General features: G+C 42.7%; 1 protein-coding gene across 5 annotated transcripts; it reads left to right on the top strand.

Annotated features, from left to right (window-relative positions):
• The first annotated feature begins 716 nt into the window (after positions 1 to 716).
• On the top strand, positions 717 to 20,813 carry LOC112117853 (protein CDV3 homolog). Of its 5 annotated transcripts, none has more exons than XM_024215947.3 (6): positions 717 to 1,211; positions 3,829 to 3,908; positions 8,862 to 8,998; positions 11,590 to 11,749; positions 13,006 to 13,055; positions 20,654 to 20,813. In XM_024215947.3, the coding sequence occupies exons 1-6, from the start codon at positions 1,005 to 1,007 to the stop codon at positions 20,656 to 20,658; spliced, it is 639 nt and encodes a 212-aa protein (XP_024071715.2). In that variant the 5' UTR covers positions 717 to 1,004; the 3' UTR covers positions 20,659 to 20,813. The 5 variants fall into 5 exon arrangements, with proteins under 5 accessions (XP_024071715.2, XP_024071714.2, XP_024071716.2 ...); XM_024215946.3 differs by lacking the exon at positions 20,654 to 20,813 and adding an exon at positions 13,440 to 13,840; XM_024215948.3 differs by lacking the exon at positions 13,006 to 13,055.
• Positions 20,814 to 24,716: the final 3,903 nt, after the last annotated feature.

Genomic DNA, 24,716 nt, shown 5'->3' on the forward strand with positions numbered 1-24,716 from the left:
TCCAGCACCAGAGCTCCTACTCGGGTTACATGCAAAGCAGGTACACACGCACCACAGGCTCATTCACATCACCCTTGCACACAGAGCTACCCGGAACGGGGACGCTATGACGCTCCTGCTCCTGCTCTCCCCCCCCCCTCCGGGAACGACGCCCATCCCCCAGCTCTAAAGACTGCGGGCGGGCGCTAGCTGCCGCGCTAACTGCGCCCTGCTCACAGGCCGGGGAGTGTCTTGCGCTCTACCTCGCGCACGGCCCTCCCACCAGACGCGCGGGAACAAGGGGCCGCGGCGAAGACGGCTCCGCGACCTACGTTCCCTGTGTGGCCACCTCAAGCCCCGCTCCCCGTCATCCACCCCCTCTGCGTTTGCTTGTGCGCATGTGCTAGTCTCAAAAAAATTGTAACTCAACCAACCTTGCCTGCGCTATGTTCTGTGCTGGACCAGTCGCTTCCTACGCAGACAGCACGCAATTTGACGCATCGACGTCAGCACCCCACCCCAGAGGTTTTCTATTGGCCCAGAGGAGCAACCTTCTCCTCAGCCCATTGGTCAGCGCTGTTAGGCGCATGCGCCTGTCGCAATATTACCCACTTGCGGGAGCGCCTAGCAAGTTAGCATAGCTCGCCCTTTTTCTCCTCCGCCTTCCTACTCCCCCCCCTCACGCTTTCTCCTCCCTCCCAGTTCCTGGCTGTGTCAAGCGGCGGCCGCCACCACCACCACCAACGTGGAGAGCAGAAAGCTGCCTCCGAACGTTGGGGTGACTTCGAACGGGCTCCTCGAGCCGAGGCGCGAGCGGTGACCGTTGGACGGTACCAATTGCCTTTCGTCGAGGAGAGACGCCCCGCCGGGCGGTACCGATTGAGACAACCCCGCACCTGTTGGTTCTTTCTTTCAACCGCCTCCCCGCACCCACTCGGGGTTCCGGCGGCTCCCCCTCAGCGCGTCAGGCAGAGAAACGCCCGCTCGCCCCGCCGTAGCCGGCTCGAACCGGAGCAGCCGCCGCCATGGCCGAGACCGAGGAGAGGAGCCTAGACGATTTCTTCGCCAAGAGGGACAAGAAGAAGCGGCGGGAGAAAGGGGGCCGTGGAGCTGCTGTTGCCGCCGCATCCTCGGCCTCCTCCGCCTCCAGCGCGCCTGGGGGAGCTCGGCCGGCCGAGGGGGGCTCCGGGGCCGCCGCCAGCACCGCCTCCTCCGCCAGGGCGGCGGTTAAGGTGCGATTGGGGGGGGGGGTTACGGTATTGGGGCGCGTCGCGCCCTGAGTGTGTGTGTTGGGTGGGCGTTGGGGGAAGGAGGAGGGCCCCGGCTCTCCCGGGCTACGCCAGCGCTTTGCAGGGAGCTCCCGACGCGCCTCCGGCGGCTTCCTTTGGGCGGCGGCGGCTTCCTGCCGGCAGAGGGCGGCGCTGCGGAGCTGGCCAGGCCTCCGAGCTCGGCCCCGGCTGCGTGGGGGCCCTTTCCCAGGCCCTGATCAGGCAGCGAGCCCTGTGTGGTCGCTGCCGCAGCCAGCGGGGGGCGAACCTGTGGCTGTCTGGTGTCTCTGGGCCGCCCCGCACGTGCTGGGCCCTGAGCGCTTGTCAGCTCTCGCGAGGCAGTTTCTGTTTCGGGGGACTCTGCTCGAGCTGTGGGGCTGGACACGCCGAAATCGGCCCCAGATCATAGCGATAAGGGAGGTGGGAGGAGACTAATACCGTTAAACTGGGGGTGTTAGCTGCAGCAGATGCATCTAATAGAAATGGAATGGCAGGAAAATGACCAAGCCAGGCTTTTGCTGCAGGCCCATGATCCTGCTTTAATGTGCAAATGCTTCAAGCCGGTCTAATATCTTTATACTTACACTTGGAAAACACAAATTGTGTAAAAGACACCGTTTGCAACCCAGAAGCTTAATATATCTATTCATAAATAAGTACATCTATGCTGGGCAGCATTTGGCTGACCTAATGTGATTTAGTAGTTGGAAATAAGGAGGATCCATCACCATGTGACTAGCCAGCCTTCTAGAAACTCCAGCAAGTGTACCACATGGCTCCCTAGAGCTGTGGCCTGTGGACCTCTGAACCAGAAGGGACCCATTTCTATGTGCACTAAATCCTTTGTATCTCTGCCAATGAAGGCATTAAGAACAGGAGTACTTGTGGCACCTTAGAGACTAACAAATTTATTAGAGCATAAGCTTTCGTGGGCTACAACCCGCATTGATTGCTGATAGCTTTTGTGAATGTAGGGAAGCCGTGTAGTGAAAAGGATAGCATGCAAGAGAAAACACACAAATTGCTGTAATAGGTTAGACCACTGTTCCATGTAGTCCAATATCCTGGCTCTGACAGTAGGCAATTCCAGATGCTTCAGAGGAAGCTTTGATAAACCATCCTCTAGTCTAGAATAACTTCCCCACAGGGAAGTTTCTGCCATAACGCAGATTAATTAGAGGTTGAGGGTATGGGAATCTGAGACCTAAGTTACATTTCTAACTTGCCCAGGGTTAGTGATCAAGTCACTTATCTCTATTTTAGGAATGTGGACTGAAATGTTAATAGTTAATTACTTTAGGCTTGTTTAAATAGAACACACAAAAGCTAATAAAATGGAAAATAAAAACTTAGGAAAATCTTTTAATTTAGAAAATACTGATCTGGCAAGTTTGCCATTAGAAGGTAATCTAAGAAATCTTAAATGCTTCAGATGGAGAGTAGCCTTCTTAATGAAGGAATAAAGTCTCTAGGCAACCCTCCCAGTAACATGAAATCATTTGCTATTAATATTGCTACTTTAAACCAGGTCTTGGCAAACAGGTATTAGCTTAGCAAAGATAGATGTAAATGATAAGGGAAGGGTCCCAGGATAATGCTCTGATAAGAAGCTAAGCCCTATGCCTCTTCAGCTGTTGGGGGGGGGGGGGGGAAACAAGGGTGCTGTTACAGACCCCGCATATGAGGTGTTAATCTTTCATATCAGTCTCAAGGAGTTTGAAGTCATCCGCCTTCCCAAAAAACACTGAGAAGGATGAGACTTGTTCTTTGTTTCAGCCTTTTGGATGCTGTGGAGGTGGGGTGGGGTCTCTTTCTCTCCCTCTCTTGTCCTACTCTTTAATGGTGGCAGAGCTTACTAGTACTGCTGCTTGTAATTTTTTCAAGGAGCAGGGTAAAACTAACTTGAGTTTCACTACCGTTCATGGGATTCTGAACGGAAGTTATAAAAGTAACCAGAATCTTAAATTTAACTCTTCAACTTGGCAAAATTATGGTCAACAGCAGAGGCAGTGCAAGTGTTTGTAGTCAGGAGGGACAACATTGCATGACTTGCCAGTGTGAAACACATATAAGGTAATTTTTGTAACCATAGGGAAAAACTAACTTATTTTAAAAATATTCATCCTATTTGCACCCTGTATGTATTTTACCAAGCCATGCCTTATACAGCATTTAAAATGCAAAAGAACCTTAAGTCATATTCTGGATCTAGTTAAAAGTTAATCATCAATCACAACACTTTATGTTGAAATTGGCGTCTTAATGGGTAATTTGATTTGTATGATCTAACTTTTAATTGAGAATCTCCAAATATATTAAAAAACACATCCATCATGAACAGCATGAAAGTAGATAAATGTACTAATGCTGTATCTCTTGTCCTGAATCCCAACAGACTATTTTAATATGTGTAACTACTAAGTTCAGGTGACAAAGTAGATGAATAGGAAATTTAAAAAATGAGTTGCCTTTCCATACCTTTTTGGCACACTGGTGCTGTAGTTTCTGTACTACTTGCACTTTCAGTTCTTTCATGGTGTGGAAGTGGTAACAAGCTTGTAAAAAAATTATTTTTGTACAGGAAGAGGATGAATGGAAGGAATTCGAGCAAAAAGAAGAGATTGACTACAGTGGGCTCAGAGTTCATTCCATGCAAATAAGGTACCACTTCTCTTCCCCCCCCCCCCATCTATTACTAAAAATAGCTTTGCTTCTAGATCTAGTTCTGCAGAATCTGGTTTAACAAAAGGTTTGTAATACATTGTAGCCAACAATTCTATGCAGGCAAAAGTGAATTTGGATTTTGAATCTCTCTCTCTCTATCTATATATCTATATCTATATATATTATTTTAAAAAATTTCATCCTAGTTTGCACCCTATATGGAAATCCAGTTTCAGTAAGGAGACCCTGAGATCACTTTGTCTCATGTACTAAGGCAATTTTGAGTTCTCATATTCAAGGTGGTGTATCTGTAACCCAGTCCACTCTTCAGCCTTATTTCCTAGATTTCTCTTGTTGGGGTTTCCAGCTCCACACAAAGCTTTGCTTTTTGGCACAACAGTAGTACTAAAGGGATTGTGGCGCCAGAAAATTGATCGTCTTAGGTTCAGACCTTAGAGAAGAAAGACTTCTTCACATTCTCCTACATAGACCATACCTTAGAGCTTTCTTGGAGGGAAAAATCAGTACAGGACAGTCAGACCATCCAGTTTCTTCAGTCACTTCAGCCCCACCACAGAAGTAACTGAATCCATTCACCCCACAATCCACTCACATTCTTGGTGTGATAAGAGTCCTCGGCCTAAACATTGTCGCCCTGAAGAGAGAAAATAATACAACCACTGGCTTGTTGGGTATTGTCCAATAAGGACTCTTCAAGCCACTTTCTTCTGAGACTATGGGGCATGCTAGTGTCCTCTGTCAGGGACTCCCATGATTTAATTGCAAAAACTTCTCATTTTTGTGTCCACTCTTGTCTATTATCCAGCAGATCCCTCCTGTGATCATCTGTTAACTGACTCCAGACCAGGCTACTTGGGTAAATCCTGGCCTAGGATACCAGCCTAGTTTGAGGGAATAGGGGAAGGGTGGGGGTGGTATGACCACAATTGTACAGAGCACATGGTATAATCATTTGTTGAACATAAATGACATTAACTGGATGACTTGATTTTTCAGCTGAATACCCTAAAAACTCAACACACTTATTCTGAACAACACTATGGCCATGACTTGTGTGAACAGTCAAGTGGGCACTATCAGACCTTTTCTTAAAGGAAGCCAACTCCTGGTCTGTGATCCTGTCCACAAGATCTCCACACTATCACAATGGAACACAGTAGATCAGAGGTCCCCAACACGGTGCCCGTGGGCGCCATGGCGCCCGCCGGGGCATCCATGTGCGCTAGCCTACTGGCCGCTGGAAAAGCAGATGCTGAAATGACGCCAAGCAGCGGCAATGTCAAGAAGTGCTACCGCCGAAATGCTACCGAATTTCGGCGGCATTTCAGCAGCGATGCCTCTTGACGTTGCCGCTTCACGGCGGCATTTCGGCAGCTGCTTGTCCGGTGGCCACGGTCCTCAGCGGCTAGTCGTCCGGCGCCCGCCCCACGGAAAAAGTTGGGGACCACTGCAGTAGATTATCCATGGATCTCTCTGAAGAGAGCAGTGGTTCTTAACCTGTGGCCCAATTAGCACACAGCTGTGGCCCATGTGACATCCTCGGGGTGGGTGGGTGTGTGTGTGTGTGTGTGTGTATACACACACACACACACACACACACACACACACACACACACACACACACACACTATATATGCAACCTGACTTCCATCTACCCAACAAGTTTGATGCTCCAGTAATCTGTGGCCTTTGGTCTTGAAAACCGAGATACTTGTTTTTTCCACAGAGGCCTAATCTTGCAAGTGTCTAGGGATACTTGGATGTCCAATTTGACACTTTAAAACTCACTTTTCCAGAGGGCAGGTGCTTGGAACTTTACGAAAATTAGGACCCCTTTAAAATGCCTAAATATTGCATCAAAACTACTAATTGCTTCTTTTTGCCTAATCTAAGTCTGATCTAATTACCATTACAAAAGGCTCATTCCTTCTTGGTCATAATGGTAGTTCCATGTTAACCCAAGCAGTTTTTTGCCCTCAGAGCTGCTAGTCCTGTTGTTGTGTGCCCTTTAATATTTCTTCACCAACCTGACCTTCCACATACCCACAAATATCACTTAGTTGTTCAGAGACTAAAGGGAAGTAACCAGTAAGGACTAGTTTAATGACCATCTCATTTCTTTTTCTGGAAAGATTTTGTTAATCAAGCTTTCATCAGAACTTGACTTGCATCTTCCAGATGTGCTTCTTTCAATGGAAAGTCTCTGTAGAATGGTTTTTTCTTACCTTCAAGGAAAGAAAGCACTTCCAGAGTGCCTGTCTAGGATGCTGGAAGTGCCCCACATAATACGGTGGGATTCCTGAATATGCTCCCACAAATTCTGTGTAAAATAGTTCTTCAGTCCTTTAAAACCTGTTCATAAAGTACAATCCCTGTATTGAAAGCTTCTCTTTCAATTCCTAGATTTCAGTTTTTTTCCAGCTTAGTTTTTGTTTCCTATCAAGATCACTACTCACTGCCTTTACTTCAGCAAAAAGTCCTTGGTCCTGACATATAAGGTATTGTGAAACCACCCAGAGCTGTGTATGGGTGTCTTGAAGCTTTACAGTTCCATGAAGTCCGTGGCTATTTTGTAAGCATAGAAGACTCAAGTTTTATGAAGAGATTTTAATCAGTGTACATAGTTGCCATCTTGAGGCTCTACTGCTGTAGATACATCCCACTGTCAAAGTCCTACTCCTGAGGGAATTCTGCGCTAAAAAATTACATGTTCTGTGCACAATATTTTAAAATTCTGCATATTTTTTATCAAAATATCACAGTATAATCACACCATTTTCAATTATTTGCTGGCAAGTATTTTTAAATAAATTACCAAAATAATTGAAATGATCCGATTACATTTCTGTGTTGTTTTGACAATTAAAATATGCAGAACTTTGCAGAATTTTAAATTTTTTAAAAATTTTTTGGTGCAGAATTCTCTCGGAGAACCAGGGTTATGTGTGGTGCAGTCTGGGTGCAGGCAGCTTGGTGGAGGGTCTGGGTGCAGGGGGGAATCTGGATGCACAGGGGCTCAGTGCGGGGTTCTGGGTGCAGGGGGGGATGAGATTCTGCAGGGGAGTCCAGCTGAAGGTGGTTAGGGCTCAGTGGGGGGAAGTGGATGGGGAGTGGGACTCGATAGGGTGGGGGTTAGAGTGCAGCTGGTTGGGGCTCAGTGGGGTAGGGGTTTGGGTGGGGGGAGGCTCCTGATGCAGGAAATGAGGCTTGGCAGGGTGAGGGCTTGGGGGGTTCTGGGTGCTGGGGGGCTCTGATACGATGGGGGGGGGGGGTTCCAGGTGGGGAGGGGGTCACTGTACAGGGAGCTGCTCTACCTGTCTGCCCAATCCCTGTGCATCCGGATCTCTCTATCTCTTCTCTTCTCCTCTCCCCCCCCCTCCCCCCCCCCACGCTGAGCCTCGACCTCTGCACCTGAAACCCAGAGCCACCGCACAGAGCTTCCTGCTGCCAGGGGAAGTTTCTGGGGCTTGATCTGACCTAGCCCTGGCTGCTCCATGCAGGGAAGGGGGACTCCGTCTCTTCTCCTCCCCTTCTCTCTCTCTCTTCTTCTTTCTCTCCCTCCCCCCCCCCCCCCCCCCCAAGAACTAATGTCCCGGGGCATCCCCAGATGACCCCCGCCCCCGGGTGACCAGATGTCCCAATTTTAAAGGAACAGTCCTGATATTTGGGGCTTTTTTTATATGGGCTCCTATTTTCCCCCCCCCCCCCCCCCCCCCCTTTCTCCCCTGTTTTCTCCTCTTCTCCATCCCCCCCCCCCCCCCCCCCCAACAGATAGGTCTGAGCTGGGAGGGGTGAAGTGAGTGAGCACTTGTGCAGCTTCTCTTTGCTTCTCCAGAGAAACCATTTTCTGCAAGGAAGCAAAGGGAATCTGTGGGAGGGGGGATGGTTTTCTGCCACGCTGCAGGGGCACAGAATTTCCACAGGAGTAAAGTCCAGATAACTTGCTCTTTTAAATCAATCTGTAAATCGTTTTGCTAAACTAAGTGTATCAACATCTGAAATGCTTAGCTAGTGTGGCTGTTTGCTTATTTTATACCTCTTTATAAATTTACTCATTAGTTTGGATTTTCACTGACCAAAAATGAATGCTGTGAAAAATTAGTATAATGCTGATATAAAGTAAGAAAAATGACTTCACTGTTCCTTAAGTAATAGCCAAGATAAAATTTAAAATCTCCAACCAGGTTTGGCTCACAAGCATAAGGAAGGAAGTCTCATGGATTCTGCTGGCAGGAAATACAATTCTGTGACAAGTGGTATTTTAGAACGTAAGCTTTCATTTGCTGTTTCTAGCCTTATGGTTGCAAGGAATCTTAAACACTAACAGAAGATTAGGGCTTCTTGAATCTTCAGGCAGTCTGACAGTAATTCTGAAGTATAAATTGCTCCAGTCGCTACAGTGAAACTAATTCAAACCTCAAGATGGCAGTTAAATGTTGACAGCTTACTATCTGAGAAAAATCCAGCTAGAATGGTGTTCGCAATCATGGACTCCCTTCTGCTCCTTTCTCAGGTGTCCGATATCTCAACACCACCTCAAATAACTGCCAAACTCCAGCTTTTCCCTAGAAAAAATTTCAGTGCCTAATTATCTTAGTACAAAAACTTTGAGCAAGATGAAATCTTAGGGACAGCATAAAACTGACCAGCTAGTACAGTATGTATATTCTGTGTCTTGAGATCTGTATTCACATTCATTTAGATAATGAAATTTCATGAGTTAAAAGTGAAACTACTGCAGAAGTTGACACTGCCTATCCCAGGGCTTGATGGCTAAGTTGTTTTGCAGTTGTAGTCTAGCCACTCCAATAATGAGAAGATGGCATTGATATAAGGAAGGAACTGAAGTGTTTTTTTCACACACTGTCTAATCTTTTTGGCAAGTGTTTAAGTCTTTTGGTTACAACATGCTAACTACTATTCCACTAGTGAAAAAGAAGATGATGAAGGTGAAAAGAGAGAAGAACCAGGTGACAACTGGGAGGAGGCTGGTGGTGGTGTAGAGAGAGCATCTGGTCCTTGGAACAAGACAGCTCCTGTGCAAGCACCTGTTGCTGAAACTATTGGTAAGTTTTTCTTGTCTTTTTTACTGGCCTGTAAAGGCATACCAACTTTAAATCCAACTCTTAAGAAGTTGAGATAAAAGTCTCTGGTATTACTCCTGCTCCCAGAGCTCCCTGTCAATGTTTGTAGTACTAAACTCTCCTAATTACCTCTGCATGGGTCTTTTTACTCAATAGCAAACCTGTAAAACTGACTCTGCAGAGAAAAATGAAACTGAGTAGACCAGGGGTAGGCAACCTATGGCATGCGTGCCAAAGGCAGCACTCAAGCTGATTTTCAGTGGCACTTACACTGCCTCGGTCCTGGCCACCGGTCGGGAGGGCGCTGCATTTTAATTTAATTTTTAAATGAAGCTTCTTAAACATTTTAAAAACCTAATTTACTTTGCATACATTTTAGTTATATATTATAGACTTATTGAAAGAGACCTTCTAAAAACGTTAAAATGTATTACTGGCACGCACAACCTTAAATCAGAGTGAATAAATGAAGACTCGGCACACCACTTCTGAAAGGTTGCCGACCCCTGGAGTAGACTGTGCTGCCAAAGGTATAAAATAAAAAAAAAGTTTTCTAATTTAAGGTATGGTAATCTTGAGTGTTGTGATAGGAGTTAATCTTTTAGACAGAAACCTTTACATTAATAGGGTCTCCAAAAACTGAAGTGTAGATCATTTTTAAACTTGTATCTTACTATACACCTTCATAAATATAGCTAATCTAACTTCCCAATGGAATATAGACTAAATTAAATACCTTTCAGGAGTGGTATGGGAGAAAATAACATCCAATTGGTATAGTTTGCAAACTTAAGCTTAGTTTCCTCATTTGATCTGTTTTTCCCCCCCCTCCCCATACCTGAAATACTGCCATGATAATTCATAATCACATAGTAAATGAGCAGAAATATTTGTAGTCATTATCTGACATTTAATGTAATGATTCTCAAACAAGATTCAATAACTAGTACATCTGTATAAACATCTACAGTCCTTCACTCTTCCCGATTATATCATGGTGAAAGGATTGTCGTCTGATGTTTTGGTTGGGGGGAGCCTTTAAATGTAGTCTCTGTCCAAAATGACTTAGTCTGCTACCTCCACTAACAAATCTATCATAAATAGTCTCTTGCTTTCTCAGCACACTTCTCACTTGAGGTATGGGGAGGAAGATTTGAGTTGCCATTGGCACTGCCTTGCCTCAACTTTTGACAGCTTCTTGCTTTTTTGCACAAGCAGAATCCTAAATGTAGTGCTAGAAATGTGACAGAACTATGAAGGGATGCAGAAGGAAACTATTGCTTCTTTCTGAGCCAACTTCCCTTTTCATCCTTCCATGTGTAAATTACAACAGTGGTTACAATTCATAATCCAAGCTCAGTTTGGACAAGCAACCTACTGGAGTATGTGACAGTTGGCCAACTATGCACGGCAGAACCAATGCTCATTATAAAGGACTCCGTCTAAGTTTAGAAATTCTGTAAATTAAAACCTATAGTGCTCTTTGTTGGCATGTACCCAGGTGTTTAAGCAGACTTCAGATGGAGGCATGGAAAGAGAAGCGGATGACTAGAGGACAAACTCCTGTTTGACTCAGTCAGATCTTTTGCAGCACTTCCATCAGAAGTTTTAAGCCAAAACCATATAGCTGTCTCAATGTGGAGAGCAACCAATTCCCTTGAGCCTTTAAGTATACCTTGAATAGATTAAGAAGGCTTTACCAGAGGACACAAGATAGTCACCACTGAGTGTAACCAGCAGAGTTGCTGTGGATTTAAGGGTAGTAGGGGTACCTAACTCAAGCTCAGTTTTATTAACTTAAATGTGTAACTCAACCCTTAATTGGATATCCCTACTTCATTGATGCTGTTTCTCCTAGGGCCCTGATAACCTGCAGAACAGCTGAAAGGTCGTAAACTGACTGCATCTAAAAACTCTTAAACAAATACAAATACATTACTAAATGGCATCTTAAATACAAAAAGCTAAATTATGCTTTTATTTTATGACTGATCTAATAATAAACCCTGCTTTTGGTTATCAGGAAAATTTAAAACTCTTAAGATTCTTACAGTGGGATGTAAGAGCTCTTGGAATTGGAAAAATCTAGTTAAACTTAATGAGGGTGGGGCACTTGATCTAGCAATGTCATGCAAGTGTATTCTTCCCTCCTTTACAAGTTTACAATAGATTACATTTCATTATTTGTTAGCAAATACTTCAGTCTGCTTTGAGGCCATAGGCAGTTTCTTTGAACTAAATTTGGAAAATATGGGGAATACAACAACTTAATTTAGTTAGTAATCACAAATGTTAGCAATTACTCAAGTTCTGTTCAGTGGCTTTTACCACCTGTGACTACGTGGTGCTGTTGTAAAACTGCACTGTAATTTAAAAAGGTCTAGTAATTAGTTGGATAATCTTGAACACTGTCACTAATGAACCGAAACTAAGATCTTAGGTATTAGTTCAACTCTTAGGTTAGAACATCTGACCATTGGAAGCAGATAACAAAATAGGGCCCAAAGCCAGAGTTTAAAAATAAGGCTATACACTTTTTTTATTTGTCTAAAACTCTGCTAATAAATTCTTAGTTACAGAAACCCCTGAACCAGTGCAATCCAGTGGTGTATACCGACCGCCTGGTGCTAGGGAGACCAGGACACGGAAAGCACCACAAGGACCACCAGAGATCTATAGTGATACACAGTTTCCATCATTGCAATCCACTGCCAAGCATGCAGATAGCCGAAAGTAAGTATATTTAATCAGTTCCTCTAAGATGCCTATTTAAAATGCTTTCCCATCAGAGTCCTAACTCCTTATTTGGTGTCAGATCTTGATCTTTCCACAGAGGTCAATAAATAGCAGAAATGATTACTTGATGGGGTTGGGGTCTAAATTTTATCATTCCTCTGACTTTATGGAGACCCCCACCCCTCCCCAATGCATCTCAAAGGTCTGAGGAGTGGGACTTCTCTTAATGAGGAGAGGGCCAGACTAGGTGATTACCACTCTCCTTGGCCATCTAATCCCTACATTCAGGGATTTCCTTAAATAAAACGCTGCTGATCTTGACAGTATCGAGTTCCTTTCCATGTTAACCAGTGCTCTGTGGCAGCTGTCAGCAGGGAAGTAATAGCAACATGCTGCTTGAGCAGAGCTGTGTTATCATGGGCAACTTCAAAAGGTGTTGTGTGGAGCAAAGGGAGGAATATTGTAGACAGTGTTTCTGCAGTTATTACATTAACTGTGAGTTTGGAGGGCCCTGAGTGACTTTAAGGAGACTCCAGAGTGACATTGCCTGAGTTTCCTATCCCTCCCATAGACTCCTTCCCTGCTGAAGGGTTAAATAGACCTCTAACTCATCTGCTCTTATCACTTCTTGATGTGGCATTGATTGGTACAGCACAGTAGCATAAGCTTTCTTTCTGGTCTAGTTTGATGTCTGCCAATTGAACAAGCAGAGTTATCAAAGATGTCTTGGCTTTTCTAGGACATGAGCAGTGTTACTCTTAAAGACCAGCATGAGAAATTTTGAATTATACTTGAGTAACATACGAACTGCAATACAACTCTTTCCATATCTTCTACATGACTGTTGGTTATGTTTCATGTTGCAATGTTCAGACCTCACTGGGAGGGGAATGGGCCTCTATTTTCTATCACCTTTGAGAGAAATGCTATAGCATGATTTGAAAGTGTTAACCATATGTATTGCATTATACAGTATACCATATTGGAATGGATTTATGGAAATGAAGCCAACAATGTAATCTGAACAAATCGCACAGAAAGGGCAAGAGGTCTACTCTAGAAATAGTCTATGCAACCTTCTGTTCTCTTGGGGAATGCATGGATATCCTGTGGAATCCAACCCACTCACTTTACTCTGCATTTGTAGTGTAACTTTCTAATTTTGGTGGTTTTGGGGTGGAAATTGGCTAGGAATTTCACAATTCAGAAGCTAGTGAATAAGACAATTACTGACTACATTTATTTTCCCTTAGGGATAAAGAAATGGAGAAGAGCTTTGAAGTAGTAAGACACAAAAATAGAGGTAGGGATGAGGTCTCAAAAAACCAGGCACTTAAACTTCAGCTAGACAACCAATATGCTGTGCTTGGGGATCAGTAGAGCTGCATACACATTACAATTAAGGAATGCTTTTTTGGTAACCCTCCTACTAAGGTAACTAAACTACAGCTAACGACTATGATGAACATGCCATCTTATTTCTGCTGGATCTGCTGCGGCAAGTGCAGACTACTTTGACATAAGTGATTGCTCTCGCACTATGGAAGCATAATGTGTTACAACTTTCTTCTCCATTGGATTTGGGGGAAATTAATGTAAATGGTTGAACAAGATTCATCAGTGTTCTTTAATTACTCTGAAAAAGTATCTACAGTCAGTGGTCATTTCAAAATCTTTTTATGTTCAGATACTGAGCCTTCGTAAGGGTTGACTACCTCAGACTTGCTGCACTCATTGTGGACACCATGTGGATCACAACTTCTGGAAAAGAAGGTTACAACTGTTTTAGTGGCCATCTGAAACTTGAAACCAGCTTCTCTACTGGGTTCCTGTCAGAAATCCTGCAGAAGTCAGCCATTTGGTTCTGATTTGCTATAAATAACAAAGATTTAAGTGACCTTAATGAGAAACCTGTCTGGTGTCCCATCCTGAGGAATCCTTTCATGTGTAGCCATAGCCTACTAGAGACTTTCTGGAGCATACCACTTTCAAAAACTATCAAAGTATAGTACCGAGCTGTAGTTTGTTTACCTTTTTAGATAGAGCTGTACTGAGGTAACCGCAAAACAAAACTCATTCCAATGCAAAATTGGAGGGTGTATGGGGTGGGGATTGATTGGGCTATTTGCATTAGCCATTTTCACAGTTGTGTTCAAGCGTTTTCTTTGTTCTACAAAAAATGCCTTCCCCGTTTCTGGTATAAAATTGCAGTATACTCGAGTAAAAATGTGAAATATGTTAATAGTGATAAGTTTTATCTTGGTTTTCATAATTGGGTCGCTTCTTTCTCTGAAGGACTAGGACTTCAGTAGGCTTTGATTTGGTACACAGCAGAAGCCTGTGCTCCCACTCTAGTCTTCAGAACATAATTTCAAAAAATACATGCAGTATACAGGGCAGTAATAATATTAACCTCAAGATAAGTTTTCCTGTTGTAGCAAAAGTAACAGCTGTCTCCAACCAATCCTATCTTATATGGATAAGCTGGTATAAGACTCTGAAGGAAGGATAACATCAAACCTAGTGAGATTTCATTTTGTTATGGCTGCTTCAGATCACCATGTGAGCTTGCAAACTGTTCCAGGCAGAAATCCTCACTTTAAATGGCATTTTCTCAACTGCAGGAAGCCTAGTGACAATGGAAGGAGTGACAGCTTTGTTCAATTTTTGGCCAGCTCTATTGACTTAATTTAGTGGAGATAAATACAATGGCATGTGTATGCTAAAGCTGTAGGATAAATAATACCCAGTTGCTTCTATACAATGAAAGAGAATCTGACAACCACCCAAACTCCCCCCAGGCATACCATCTCTCTTTCCCCTTGCTTTGTTTAGTTTGTTTTTAGTATGCTAGTTAAGTGAGTAAGCACCTCTTTGCAAATCTAGGTTTCTCCCCCTTAAATGTGAATGCCAAAAGGAGGAGCTGCAGACTTATTCCCTTGTCCACTTCATACTTGCCAATGGCAAAACAATCTTACTGATGTGGTAGTACTTTTATGTATTGGAGACCAGGCTTGGTGGCTCATGCAGAAATTACATGGTTAGTTTCCTTTGATTTAATTGCTGATGCTCTAAAGTCTGTTTCCTTTGAAGTCTGTAAGAATCTTGCTGTTGACTTCAGTGGGATCAGGGCTTGCCCCGGTTCTCACAATGTGCTTGGTATAGAACTGGCCTTAAAGCCCTTGTAGAGTTAACTTTCTCAGTAAAATTTCCAAACTAGCAGCTATGATTAGGTAGACTGATCAAAAGACAAATTAAAAAACCTGAAGACTTTATTTTGAGAATCAAAACCACTAAAAGTAGATTTACATGGCTGAGTCCAACGGTATTAATGTATCTTCCCTGAAAGAATATCTGTGCCAACAAAACATTTGTTGGTTTATGTCACTAAAAGTTTAAGATCGTCCTATTTGCAGTAAAAGTGTCACTCAATCACATGGTAGAAACCTGAAATACTAAATCCCAACTTTGTTCTGACATTTTAAAGAAGGATATTGGAATTGTTAATGCACATGAATCAAGTTTTTAATATACTGTATGATGGGTAGATGAGGCTGTCCATTGTACCTTTATTTGAATTCTCAGGCATGGTTTTGGCAGTGCAAGAAAACCTGTAACATTAATAAATCTAATAAAGTGGAAATATACATGGATCCTGGAGTCAAATGTATCTTTACCTGTAGTCCTAGCCTACACCATGCAGCATTTAAATAAATGGAGGATAACTGGATAGCTTTGGGACATAATGGAGGTGTGCAGTCATTAAGTTCAAATCCAGGTCAGAAGAGCCAAAGTTAACAGCTCATGGCAATGTTTGGTACTACATAGCCTTCATAGTGTGGTAGCTGGACTGAGGCCTCTGGATAGTATCTAATTCAAATCACCATCTGTTTTTAGCCCTAAGTGGCATTCTCAGCAGTGTCCATAGACTGAAAGGACACACAAAATGGACTAAGTCTTCACCTTAAAGGTGGGTCCTCTTTGGAGTTTGCTACTCCCTATACAGTGGATGGAAGGAGGTCTTTAAGACTACTCGTGAAAAGTCACACTTTCTTAAACACAATACATGTCATTCTAAGTTCTTGCTAGAATATCTTCACAAAACAAGGCATCTGGAATTTTTGTAGGGACTTTTCTGATTAAGCAGTGCATTTAGGGAGTTTAACAAAATCCAAATTAAGGCATGTAACTTTATTTTTTTGTTGAAGGATGATATTTAGCACCTTATTGCAATAAAACAAATATTATTTTGAATCACACTCCTTGCAGATTTAAAAATGACCTAAAAGTACAATGACCTGTCTGAAATGAGGTTCAGATTTACATGGCTGCTATATTCCACTTTAATTAAACATGATGATAAATGTCATTTGAAAATTATGCATGAGCTCTGAAGCCTTATTTTAAAATGAAGAAAATTCTCACCTTTACAGCAGAAGTATAGTCAAAATATCAGTCAGTGGTATCTAGTTCTATGCAACTTCAAATTACTTTACTTGTGTAAACACTCATGTGGATAACATATAGATTTATGATGTAAAAGAGCATTTACCTCAATGCATGTCTTATGCAGAAAAGAGATGACACACAATTAAAAAGCCATTAGTATAAGAGAGCGTCCAATTACACTAAAATTGGTGCACAAGGGAATAGTTTAGATTTGAGTTTTTGATGGCAGCCTAAGTTTTAAGGTGAATGATAAAATTGCTAAAACTGGAAAAACTTTAGGAGGTGTGGGGAGGGAGAATGTGCTTATACTATCTCCTGGGGCTTTCTCCAAAATAGGATTTCCAAAACCTCAGCTACAGGAATATTGGCATGTATGCTAATTAATTATATCAGAAAGGTGTAGAGCAGAGTTGCTATTTAACTCAACTCTGTTACTCTAGACTTGTCTTGCTTAGTCTCAATCCAAAAGTAATGAAGCAATAGCTAAATAGTTGCCATGCATGGTATTTGATTTCTACTACTTTTTTGTAGCCAGCTTTATCAAACTTATCCAGGGAAACTGTCATAACTTTTTTAAAAATCTATTTTTAAATCATTCTTTTAAGTCTTCTCTATGGTTCTCTGACTTCATGGAGGCTCATTTCATATCTGAATGCGTGGCCTTTGGTTTGTGGAAACTACTACACTTCCATATGCTGAAATTTTTAACCCATCTGATTTCCTTGGTCTGCTCTGAATTTGACAGCAACAAAGACGGCAAGACTCCTGGAGGGGAGTTTGTTTACTCTTGCTATGAAAGTCAGCATCTCTTAGACACACAGAGGAATTCTGTAGTTATGACTCTTTGCCTAAGTGCCAAAACTCGATGATAGCAGAGTCTTTCCTTGACATAACACAATTTCAGGTAACATAAACATGCTGCTAATTACACACTCAATAGCCTACATCCCTTTACCTCCTCAGTAGTGTGAGCTATTCAAAGAAATGTACTTCAGAAAATACACCTCTCTGCTTGATATGTATGATGATCCTGCTGATTTAAAAAAATAAAATAACACCAGATGTCTTTGGCCCTTAGCAAAAGCTTTTTTTTTTTTTTTTCCCTTTCCCCTTAGCCCAAAAAAAGAACCATCTTCATTCTCTTGTGCAGACCTTTTGTAAGTCTAGCTAACTGCAGGATGCTCAATCTGTTTTTCCTAAATAGACTTCTAAGGTAAGACTGGGTATGGGCATTTTCATTCTAAACTCTGTTTTTGCTGAATCAGGGTTTAAATGAGATGGTGGTAGAAAACATGCTTGTAAAATTTTAGTAATCTAAAACAGCTGTGTCTGGCACAATACTCACTTGATAGTAAAAACTGAAAAACGTGTTCTGTGTAGAGTTGAGTAAAAACTTTCATGGAAAATATAAGTAGAAGTTAAAAATCAAAGATCCAAGTTTAGAAGGGGAGGTGTTAGATTGGGTCAGCTTTAGCTAGGGAGAGAAGGATATTCAGTTTATATTTGACGTAAAAAATAGAGCAGAAGACACCACTCGGATACAAATTTTATATATAATATAAAATCTTCAATGTTAGTTTGGATAGAAAAGAGGTACTGCTTATTAAGGAAGTAACTTTGTTTCTCAAGCACTAATGTAGCTGTCGTATATTCAGTTTCAGACACAATGGTACAGGAACAATTTGAAAAGGGGAGGGAACAAAAATAAGGTCTGTAAGTAATGGTTAAAGTGTTGTGTACAGGATAGAAGAAGGAGGTTGTGTTGGAGGAAAAATGCAATAGCTTCCGTGCTGAAGAATGCTATAGAGATGAAGAGGAGCAGTTCTTGTTGGTCAAAGGTGACCTACACCTAACAATTTAAATTGAAGCAAAGAAAGTTTGAAAATCAATAGTGAGGGAAAGCCTCAGAATGCAAAAAAATACATATTGGAAAATAGCCTTTAGTGAGGTTGTGGAATTGTCATCTGTACAAATCTTACAATCAAGTCTCTAAACTACCACACCTGTTTTCAGTAAGTTAGGATAGTGCCAAGTTGCAAGATCCATTTATCTTGAATGAAACAATAAAATGAACTGTAAGATCTAATTAAAACAAAAATAATTTCCCCCTCCAACTACTTAGATAAAAATTGTGACACTGATCCAAACTGTTGTGAAGATATCCATGTGTATTTCCTTTTTTATGAAGCAGTTTCTAATAGTATGTTGATTAAATTTTTATATGCAATTGCTCAGGTACAGCATACTATATATATCAAGCTTAGTGAAGTTTCAGTGGGCCGCCTAACTAGAATATGGATATTCAAGGTGGTGTACCAAAGTATTAAGTCCTCAGAAAAAGAGTGGCACATCTAGGAATTCTGACATGGAAGATCTGGTCCAAAAACAAGCAAGAACAAGAGGAAGGATGGTCAATAGTAGTTAAGGCACAGGTCTAAGAAGCAAATCTGGGTTCTATTCTCAGTTCTTTCACTGACGTGCTGTGGAACCTTAGGCAAATAATTTAACTTCACTGTTCCTCAGTTTCCCCAGCTGTAAAACATTCATATTTCCCTACCTCACAGGGGTGTTGTGAGGCTTAATCCATTCTTTGTAAAGTGCTTTGAGACCATTTGATGGAAGGTGCTATAGTGTGCAAAGTATACAAATGAATTAGTCCAGTGCTGTTGGTTGTTTCAGTTATAATAAGATATCTGGATTAGTTTTCAGTACAGTAGTTCAATACTACTTTAGGGAAAGCTTATATCTATGAAATGTAATATACATTCTATTATATTTAAGTATTATGGGATCATGTAACTACAAACTTATAATCCATACATTCAAGTGGCATAGTTAAGGTTGTGCATTCAACCTTTAATTGGCATTTCCTGATTTTGTGTGATTAACTATGCAACCCTAACATTGTATTAACATAAGTTGTTTTGTTTTTGCATGGAATATATTTAAAATCAGTTTTGTCATTTTATAAACCCCATGATGGAAATAAACTTCTGTTCACGTTGTTGTTTAATACCCATCTTTTACAATTTACAGTTTTAAAAGTTTTATTTAAATGTGAACTAGGAATGTTCACTGATACAAGTGTATTCACAGAGCATTTACTCGTAATGCGAGTTGGTTGCTTATAACAGGAGGTGCTCTTCTTTCCCCTCTCCTTTTTCCTCCATTATTGATCTTTCTTCCGCTTATGTATATTGCCATAATAGCCAAATGCCCATTTATGCTAGGTACTGTGGAAAAACATAAGAAGGCCTAGTTCCTGCCCTGAAAAGCTTACAAACTGATTTAAGACAAGAGGACATAAGAATAGGAGGAGACAAGAGAAGGGAGGATAAATAATAGTAATAAGCCTGGTTATTTATTGTGCTTCTGTTGTTGGGAAGGTGTCTGTGAAATAGTAGTGTGGGCAGGGTGATGGGAGGACAGGTGCAAAACATACAGCCATGGGGATGAGAAGAGAAGAATGATGGAGGCAAGGGTTGGGAGGAGGAGAGCAGGAAGTATGCTACTGAACAGGTAGGATGTAAGAATAAGAGAACAGTAAATATTAACATAACTTGTCAAGTAACTGCAGCTGGAGGACTTGGAGCCCAGGGCGCAGATGTGAAGAAATGTAACTGACACAAAAAGGCTCTTGAAGTTATATCTCCTTTGATGTTGGGGATTTAAAGGTCTACCTTCAGTGCTCTTGCTGATGGTGCCCATGTATGTTGGGAGATCAGGTGGTCCTGGTGGGGGCATGCACCAGGTCCGTTTCCCCAAGCAGATGCCCTCTGGCTCTTGTGGGTGTTGAGCTGGAAAGAAGGGGAGGAAGGTTGGCTGTCACTGCCTGGCTCCTCTGCTACTGCCATCACCTCCCTCTGCTGGTGTTTTATCATCACAGAACCCAAAAATTAGCTGTTAATGATTGAGAGAACTCTGATGTTTATTTTCCCTCTCCATGTGAGTATAGTGGTTTATTGCCATTCTCCAACAGATTTTATCAGGTATTTCAGGGGAGATTCTTGTCTGTAGCTGACCAGTGAGTCCTGAAGCATGAGTGATAACCTTTCCAATTTTTTTATCCTAGCTGGTGTAACAGCAGATATTCTACATGAAGCAATGAGTTCTACAGATTAGAGACTGAGTTAAAAATGACCTTTCAAGGAGTGTCCTTTTTTTCCCCTTGATAAATAGCAGCGCCGCTTTACCTTGACTATCTGCTTTTCAGTTGGCGTCTCCGATCTTTATCCCATCTCTTATTTCTTTTCTCATTTCAAAACTCAATAATCCTACTCTTGCAATTCCTCCAGGTATGAAAATCTTCTTTCCCCTACATCTGATCGGTTTTTTCCTTTTCTTTCTGTGATATCTTTTGATATGGTGATGAAAACAGAACAATGTTCGGCATGAGGACCTGTGAGAAAAATATATGCCATAATATTTTTCCATATTCTCTCTTTAATGCAGCCTAACATCTTATTCGCTTTCTTGACTGCAACTGCACATTGAGCAGAGGTCTTCATCGAGCTGTCCATGGTGATGCCTACATCGTCTCCTTGAGAGATAACAACTAATTCAGAACCCATCAATGTGTATGAATGGTTAAAATTATTTCCAATATTCATTACATTGCGTTTGTTTCTGTTGAATTGTATCTGCCTTTGTCTTGCCCAATTATAAAGTTTGTTAGTTTCTTCTGGCATTCACCATCCTCCCTAGTGTTGGCAAACCTAATAATTGTACATTGACAGCAGTTTTTGCCACCATGCTATTCACTCAATCTTCAGCTCACAAACATATACCACCATTCTTACCAGTAATCGCCGTGGCATGCCCGTATTAGCTTCTGTTTATGTGCAGACTTGATAATTTTCTTCTTGTTCTTTATTTCCTGGCTTTTATCCTTCTAAGTTATATTTTCTTACTGGTTCAATTGTGATAGCAAAGAAATCATCGAGTCACGACCTTGTCCCATCTTCCTGAATTCATATGTATATTGCAGTCTTCATTGGTTAAAATATCTTTGTGTTTTATTTTTAAACTGAAAACCAAATTCCTGATCCTGCATCTCTTTCCGAAAATGTGACTCTCATCAGAAAATTTCTTACAGATAATTTCCTTTGTGCTAGCAGCATCTCCCACAATTCTGGATATCTGGGCTGTTCTCTCTCTGAGGCTCACGGAAATGGATCAGTGTTTTGGCATTACATGGTCTGGCCATACCTCTCTGCTCCTGCTTGCTGCCAGATGAGTTATTCCCAAGATGTGAAATCTGCATAACATTAACAAGCATTCCAGAGATGATAAAATAACTCTGTACATTAGACCTAGGAAGATGGTAATGATTCCATTTAATATCTGACTGACTCATGAGCCATCCGGGGGCGTAGGATTTTGGGAGACTACTAGCAGAAAGGAAATCATCAGTAAGAAATTTTCTGTACTGCAGACCAGAGTCTCCCACAATTCTGGACATCTGGGAAATAGCAAGCAGTGAATGGAGGTAGGGAGAGTTATGAAATAAAAATTTGGTAGCAAGGAAGTGCGTGAGCTCACTCAAAATCTGTACTATTTTTTTAACCACTGCCTGCAGTACCTGTCTTCCAAAGGAAGCCTCTGCAGAAGATAGAAGGTCTACTTTGTCGTGCTTAATGAAGTTGTTAGCTGTAGATCAAGTGGCTGCTTTGGAAATTTCCAAAGAGGACACGCTTGCTCATTCTGCCCATGAGGTTGCTAAGGATCTCATGGCGTGCCCCTTGATCTCCTGGGACAGAGGCCTCTGGTGATCTGTAGGCTTCCACAATACATAATTTAATCCACCTACTGATGGAGGACTTGGAAGTTCTGATTTCCTAGCATTTTGGGTGGAAGGATACAAATAGGGAACCCAGTCGTAGATTCGGTATACTTGAGATAGATATTCAACGCTCTTCTCACCTCTAAGGTGGACCACCTTTTCAGTTGGATATTGTGGTTTTGGACAGAATGAAGGAAACACAACTTCTTGGGAAGTGTGGAAGGAAGAATTTACCTTGCAAAGAAAAGATTCTGATGTCCCTAAGCACCACCTTTGTCCTTATGGAACACGCAGTAAGGCTCCAGTATAGATAAGGCTGCCAGTTCCAAATGCTCACCTGGCGGACATGACAACTGCTAAGAAACTCATCTTAATGGATAAATAAATCAAAGTCAGAGGCTCGAAGGGATGGCTTATCAGAGCCCTCAAAACAAGCAGAAGGTCCCATTTTGGGAAGAGTGACTTGACCGCTGGTCTGGCTAATTGGACTGTTTGAAGGAATCTGGCTACCTGTGGATTGTCTGCCAGAGAGCCCAAGGATCATGTGAACAGCAATCTACTAAGAGCAGACATCTGACATGTAATGGTATTGGCCTGAAGGTCTCTTTCTATGCCTTCTTGGAGAAAGTCCAGAATGGTTGGAATGCCTGGGATTTGCATTGTGGTCTTGGCACCAGTTGTTGATTCTGGGCTAGATTGAGGAGTATGTTTTTAGTGTTGATACTCTCCTAGATGAAAGCAATGATTTAATGACTATGGAGGACAGATTGAGACCGAGCTGTCAGTTGAAGCCGTTTTGGGTCTGGATTAAGACGAGGACCTTGCGAGAGGATGTCCAGTCTCCATGGAAGCAGGAGAGGGTACTCCAGTTTCAGCTCCATCAGTTCGGAGAACCAAGGTCTCCTCAGCCAATGAGAAGTTATCAATATTAACATCACCTGTTCTTGTTTTATTTTCTGAACCACTTTCCCCAGTAGTGGAAACGTGCAAAGTAGGCTCTGCGGCTAACTCTGCGAGGAGGCCTGTATCCCCATTTACCTGGGATCTACCTCCCTGGTGAAGTATTTTGGTCTCTTTACATTTGTACAATTAGCAAAGCGGTCAGTTGAAGGGAGGCCCAATGTCTTAATGATGAGATCAAAAACTTTCTAATTCAGGCACCAGTCGGCGTTGTTGACCCTGTGTCTGCTGAGCCAAGGTGTTTTTGGCTCAGGTCTCCTTTGATGTGGATTGCTCCGAGGGAAAGAGCAATCTCATCATTCCACCCATCTCATTATTTCCATTACTTCTGCATGTAGTGCCGGACTCCTTGTTCCCCTTTGGTTGTTTATACGTGTGACTGTATTCATATTATCTGATTGAACCAGGCTGTGGTGGGCTGGAACCTTTGCAGAGCTAGCTTGACCGCTTTCAGCTCTAGGAGGCTTATGTCTTGAGCCTTTTTCTCCTCATTCCACAGACCCTGGGGTCGCCAGCCCTCTGGGAGGATTTTGAGGCTTATTCTCAGGAACCTGCTCAGGTTTCAGAGCCAGACAGCTGACCTTCCTCAGTGGAGGAGTCGTTAGATGACTCCTGGATTTCTTGTGCTTTTTCCTTCCCCCGTTTAGCCTGTTTAGGTTTGTTTTTAACCTTTTTTGTGCACTTTGGGAGCGTAGAAGCTCTGCTGCAGCCTTGGTGAGGCCTTTAGTGGCCTACCTTCCGTCGGGCCTGGAGCCCTCTTGAGGGATCTGTCTCAGAATCCTCCCTGCTGACTCCCATTCCCCCTGGAAGAGTGAGAGGAGTGAACTCCTTGTTATGGGAGGGAGGGGGGCTGATTAGAAGCCCTTGGTCTTTCCTCAAGGCACTCAGGACCCACTTCATGACTTGGGGAGAGGACTTGTGGCCTCCCCTCTTTGTTCAGCAAGGATCCATTGGGACTTACTCCCTGAATGGTCGGGGTCCTCCTTGCATTTGATGCCTCTCCCTGATCTGCACTGGGATTTGTGGTCCAGCTCCTTCTCCCTCCCCCCCCCCTTTGGATTCACAGCTGCATCAGTAGATGGGGGACCCCACTTGCCTGTCTGACTTGTAGCCCCGGGACCTAACGGAGTTAAGGATGGAAGCCTGGGTGCAGGCTGAACACAACTTGCTATCTGTGAGCCTGGGAAGGCTGCCTTGCATATGCAGCCCTACTTGGATTTGACCCAGTGCTTTCTTGGCTGCTTTGCCATGCCTGTATGGGACAGGCTCAGGGAGGGTTAAACCCCTGTGGGTTTAACTGGCCTAGGGAGGAGAAGGAATACTGAGGAGGGACAACACTGCTCCCCGCTACCCAAAAAACGGGGCAGAAATGTTTTTAAAATAGAAGGTGGGAAGGCAGAAGCAAAAGAAACCACCACTGGCTGCTGCTACGGGAGGCAGAGAATTTGACAGCAAGCAGGAGCAGAGGTGGTGTGGTCAGATTTTGTGGTTCCAAAACACTGATCTGCCTCCATGAGCTACAGAATAGCCCAGATGTCCATTTTGGTGGGAGATGCTGGGCTGCAGAAAACACCAGACTTGTCCAGACCAGATTGAAACTGTAAACGCAGCTTGTCATTTACAGGAGCATACTGGAGAACTAATGTAGTGCTAGGCATGTACAACAGATGACTGACTCTGATTTAATTCTTGTGTAACTTCATTGACATCAGTGGAGTTACTCCTGATTTACACTACTTTGAGATCAGCTTCAGATCCATTAGAGCTTGGGCT

Source organism: Terrapene carolina, unplaced genomic scaffold (assembly GCF_002925995.2).
Source record: "Terrapene carolina triunguis isolate 2854851 unplaced genomic scaffold, T_m_triunguis-2.0 Scaffold34029, whole genome shotgun sequence".
NCBI lineage: Eukaryota > Metazoa > Chordata > Testudines > Emydidae > Terrapene > Terrapene triunguis.

Coding starts and splice junctions, on each gene's coding strand:
- LOC112117853 (XM_024215945.3), top strand. CDS start 1,005: ATGGCCGAGACCGAGGAGAGGAGCCTAGACGATTTCTTCGCCAAGAGG. Junction 1,212..3,828: donor CCGCCAGGGCGGCGGTTAAG/GTGCGATTGGGG, acceptor ATTTTTGTACAG/GAAGAGGATGAATGGAAGGA. Junction 3,909..8,861: donor GTTCATTCCATGCAAATAAG/GTACCACTTCTC, acceptor CTATTCCACTAG/TGAAAAAGAAGATGATGAAG.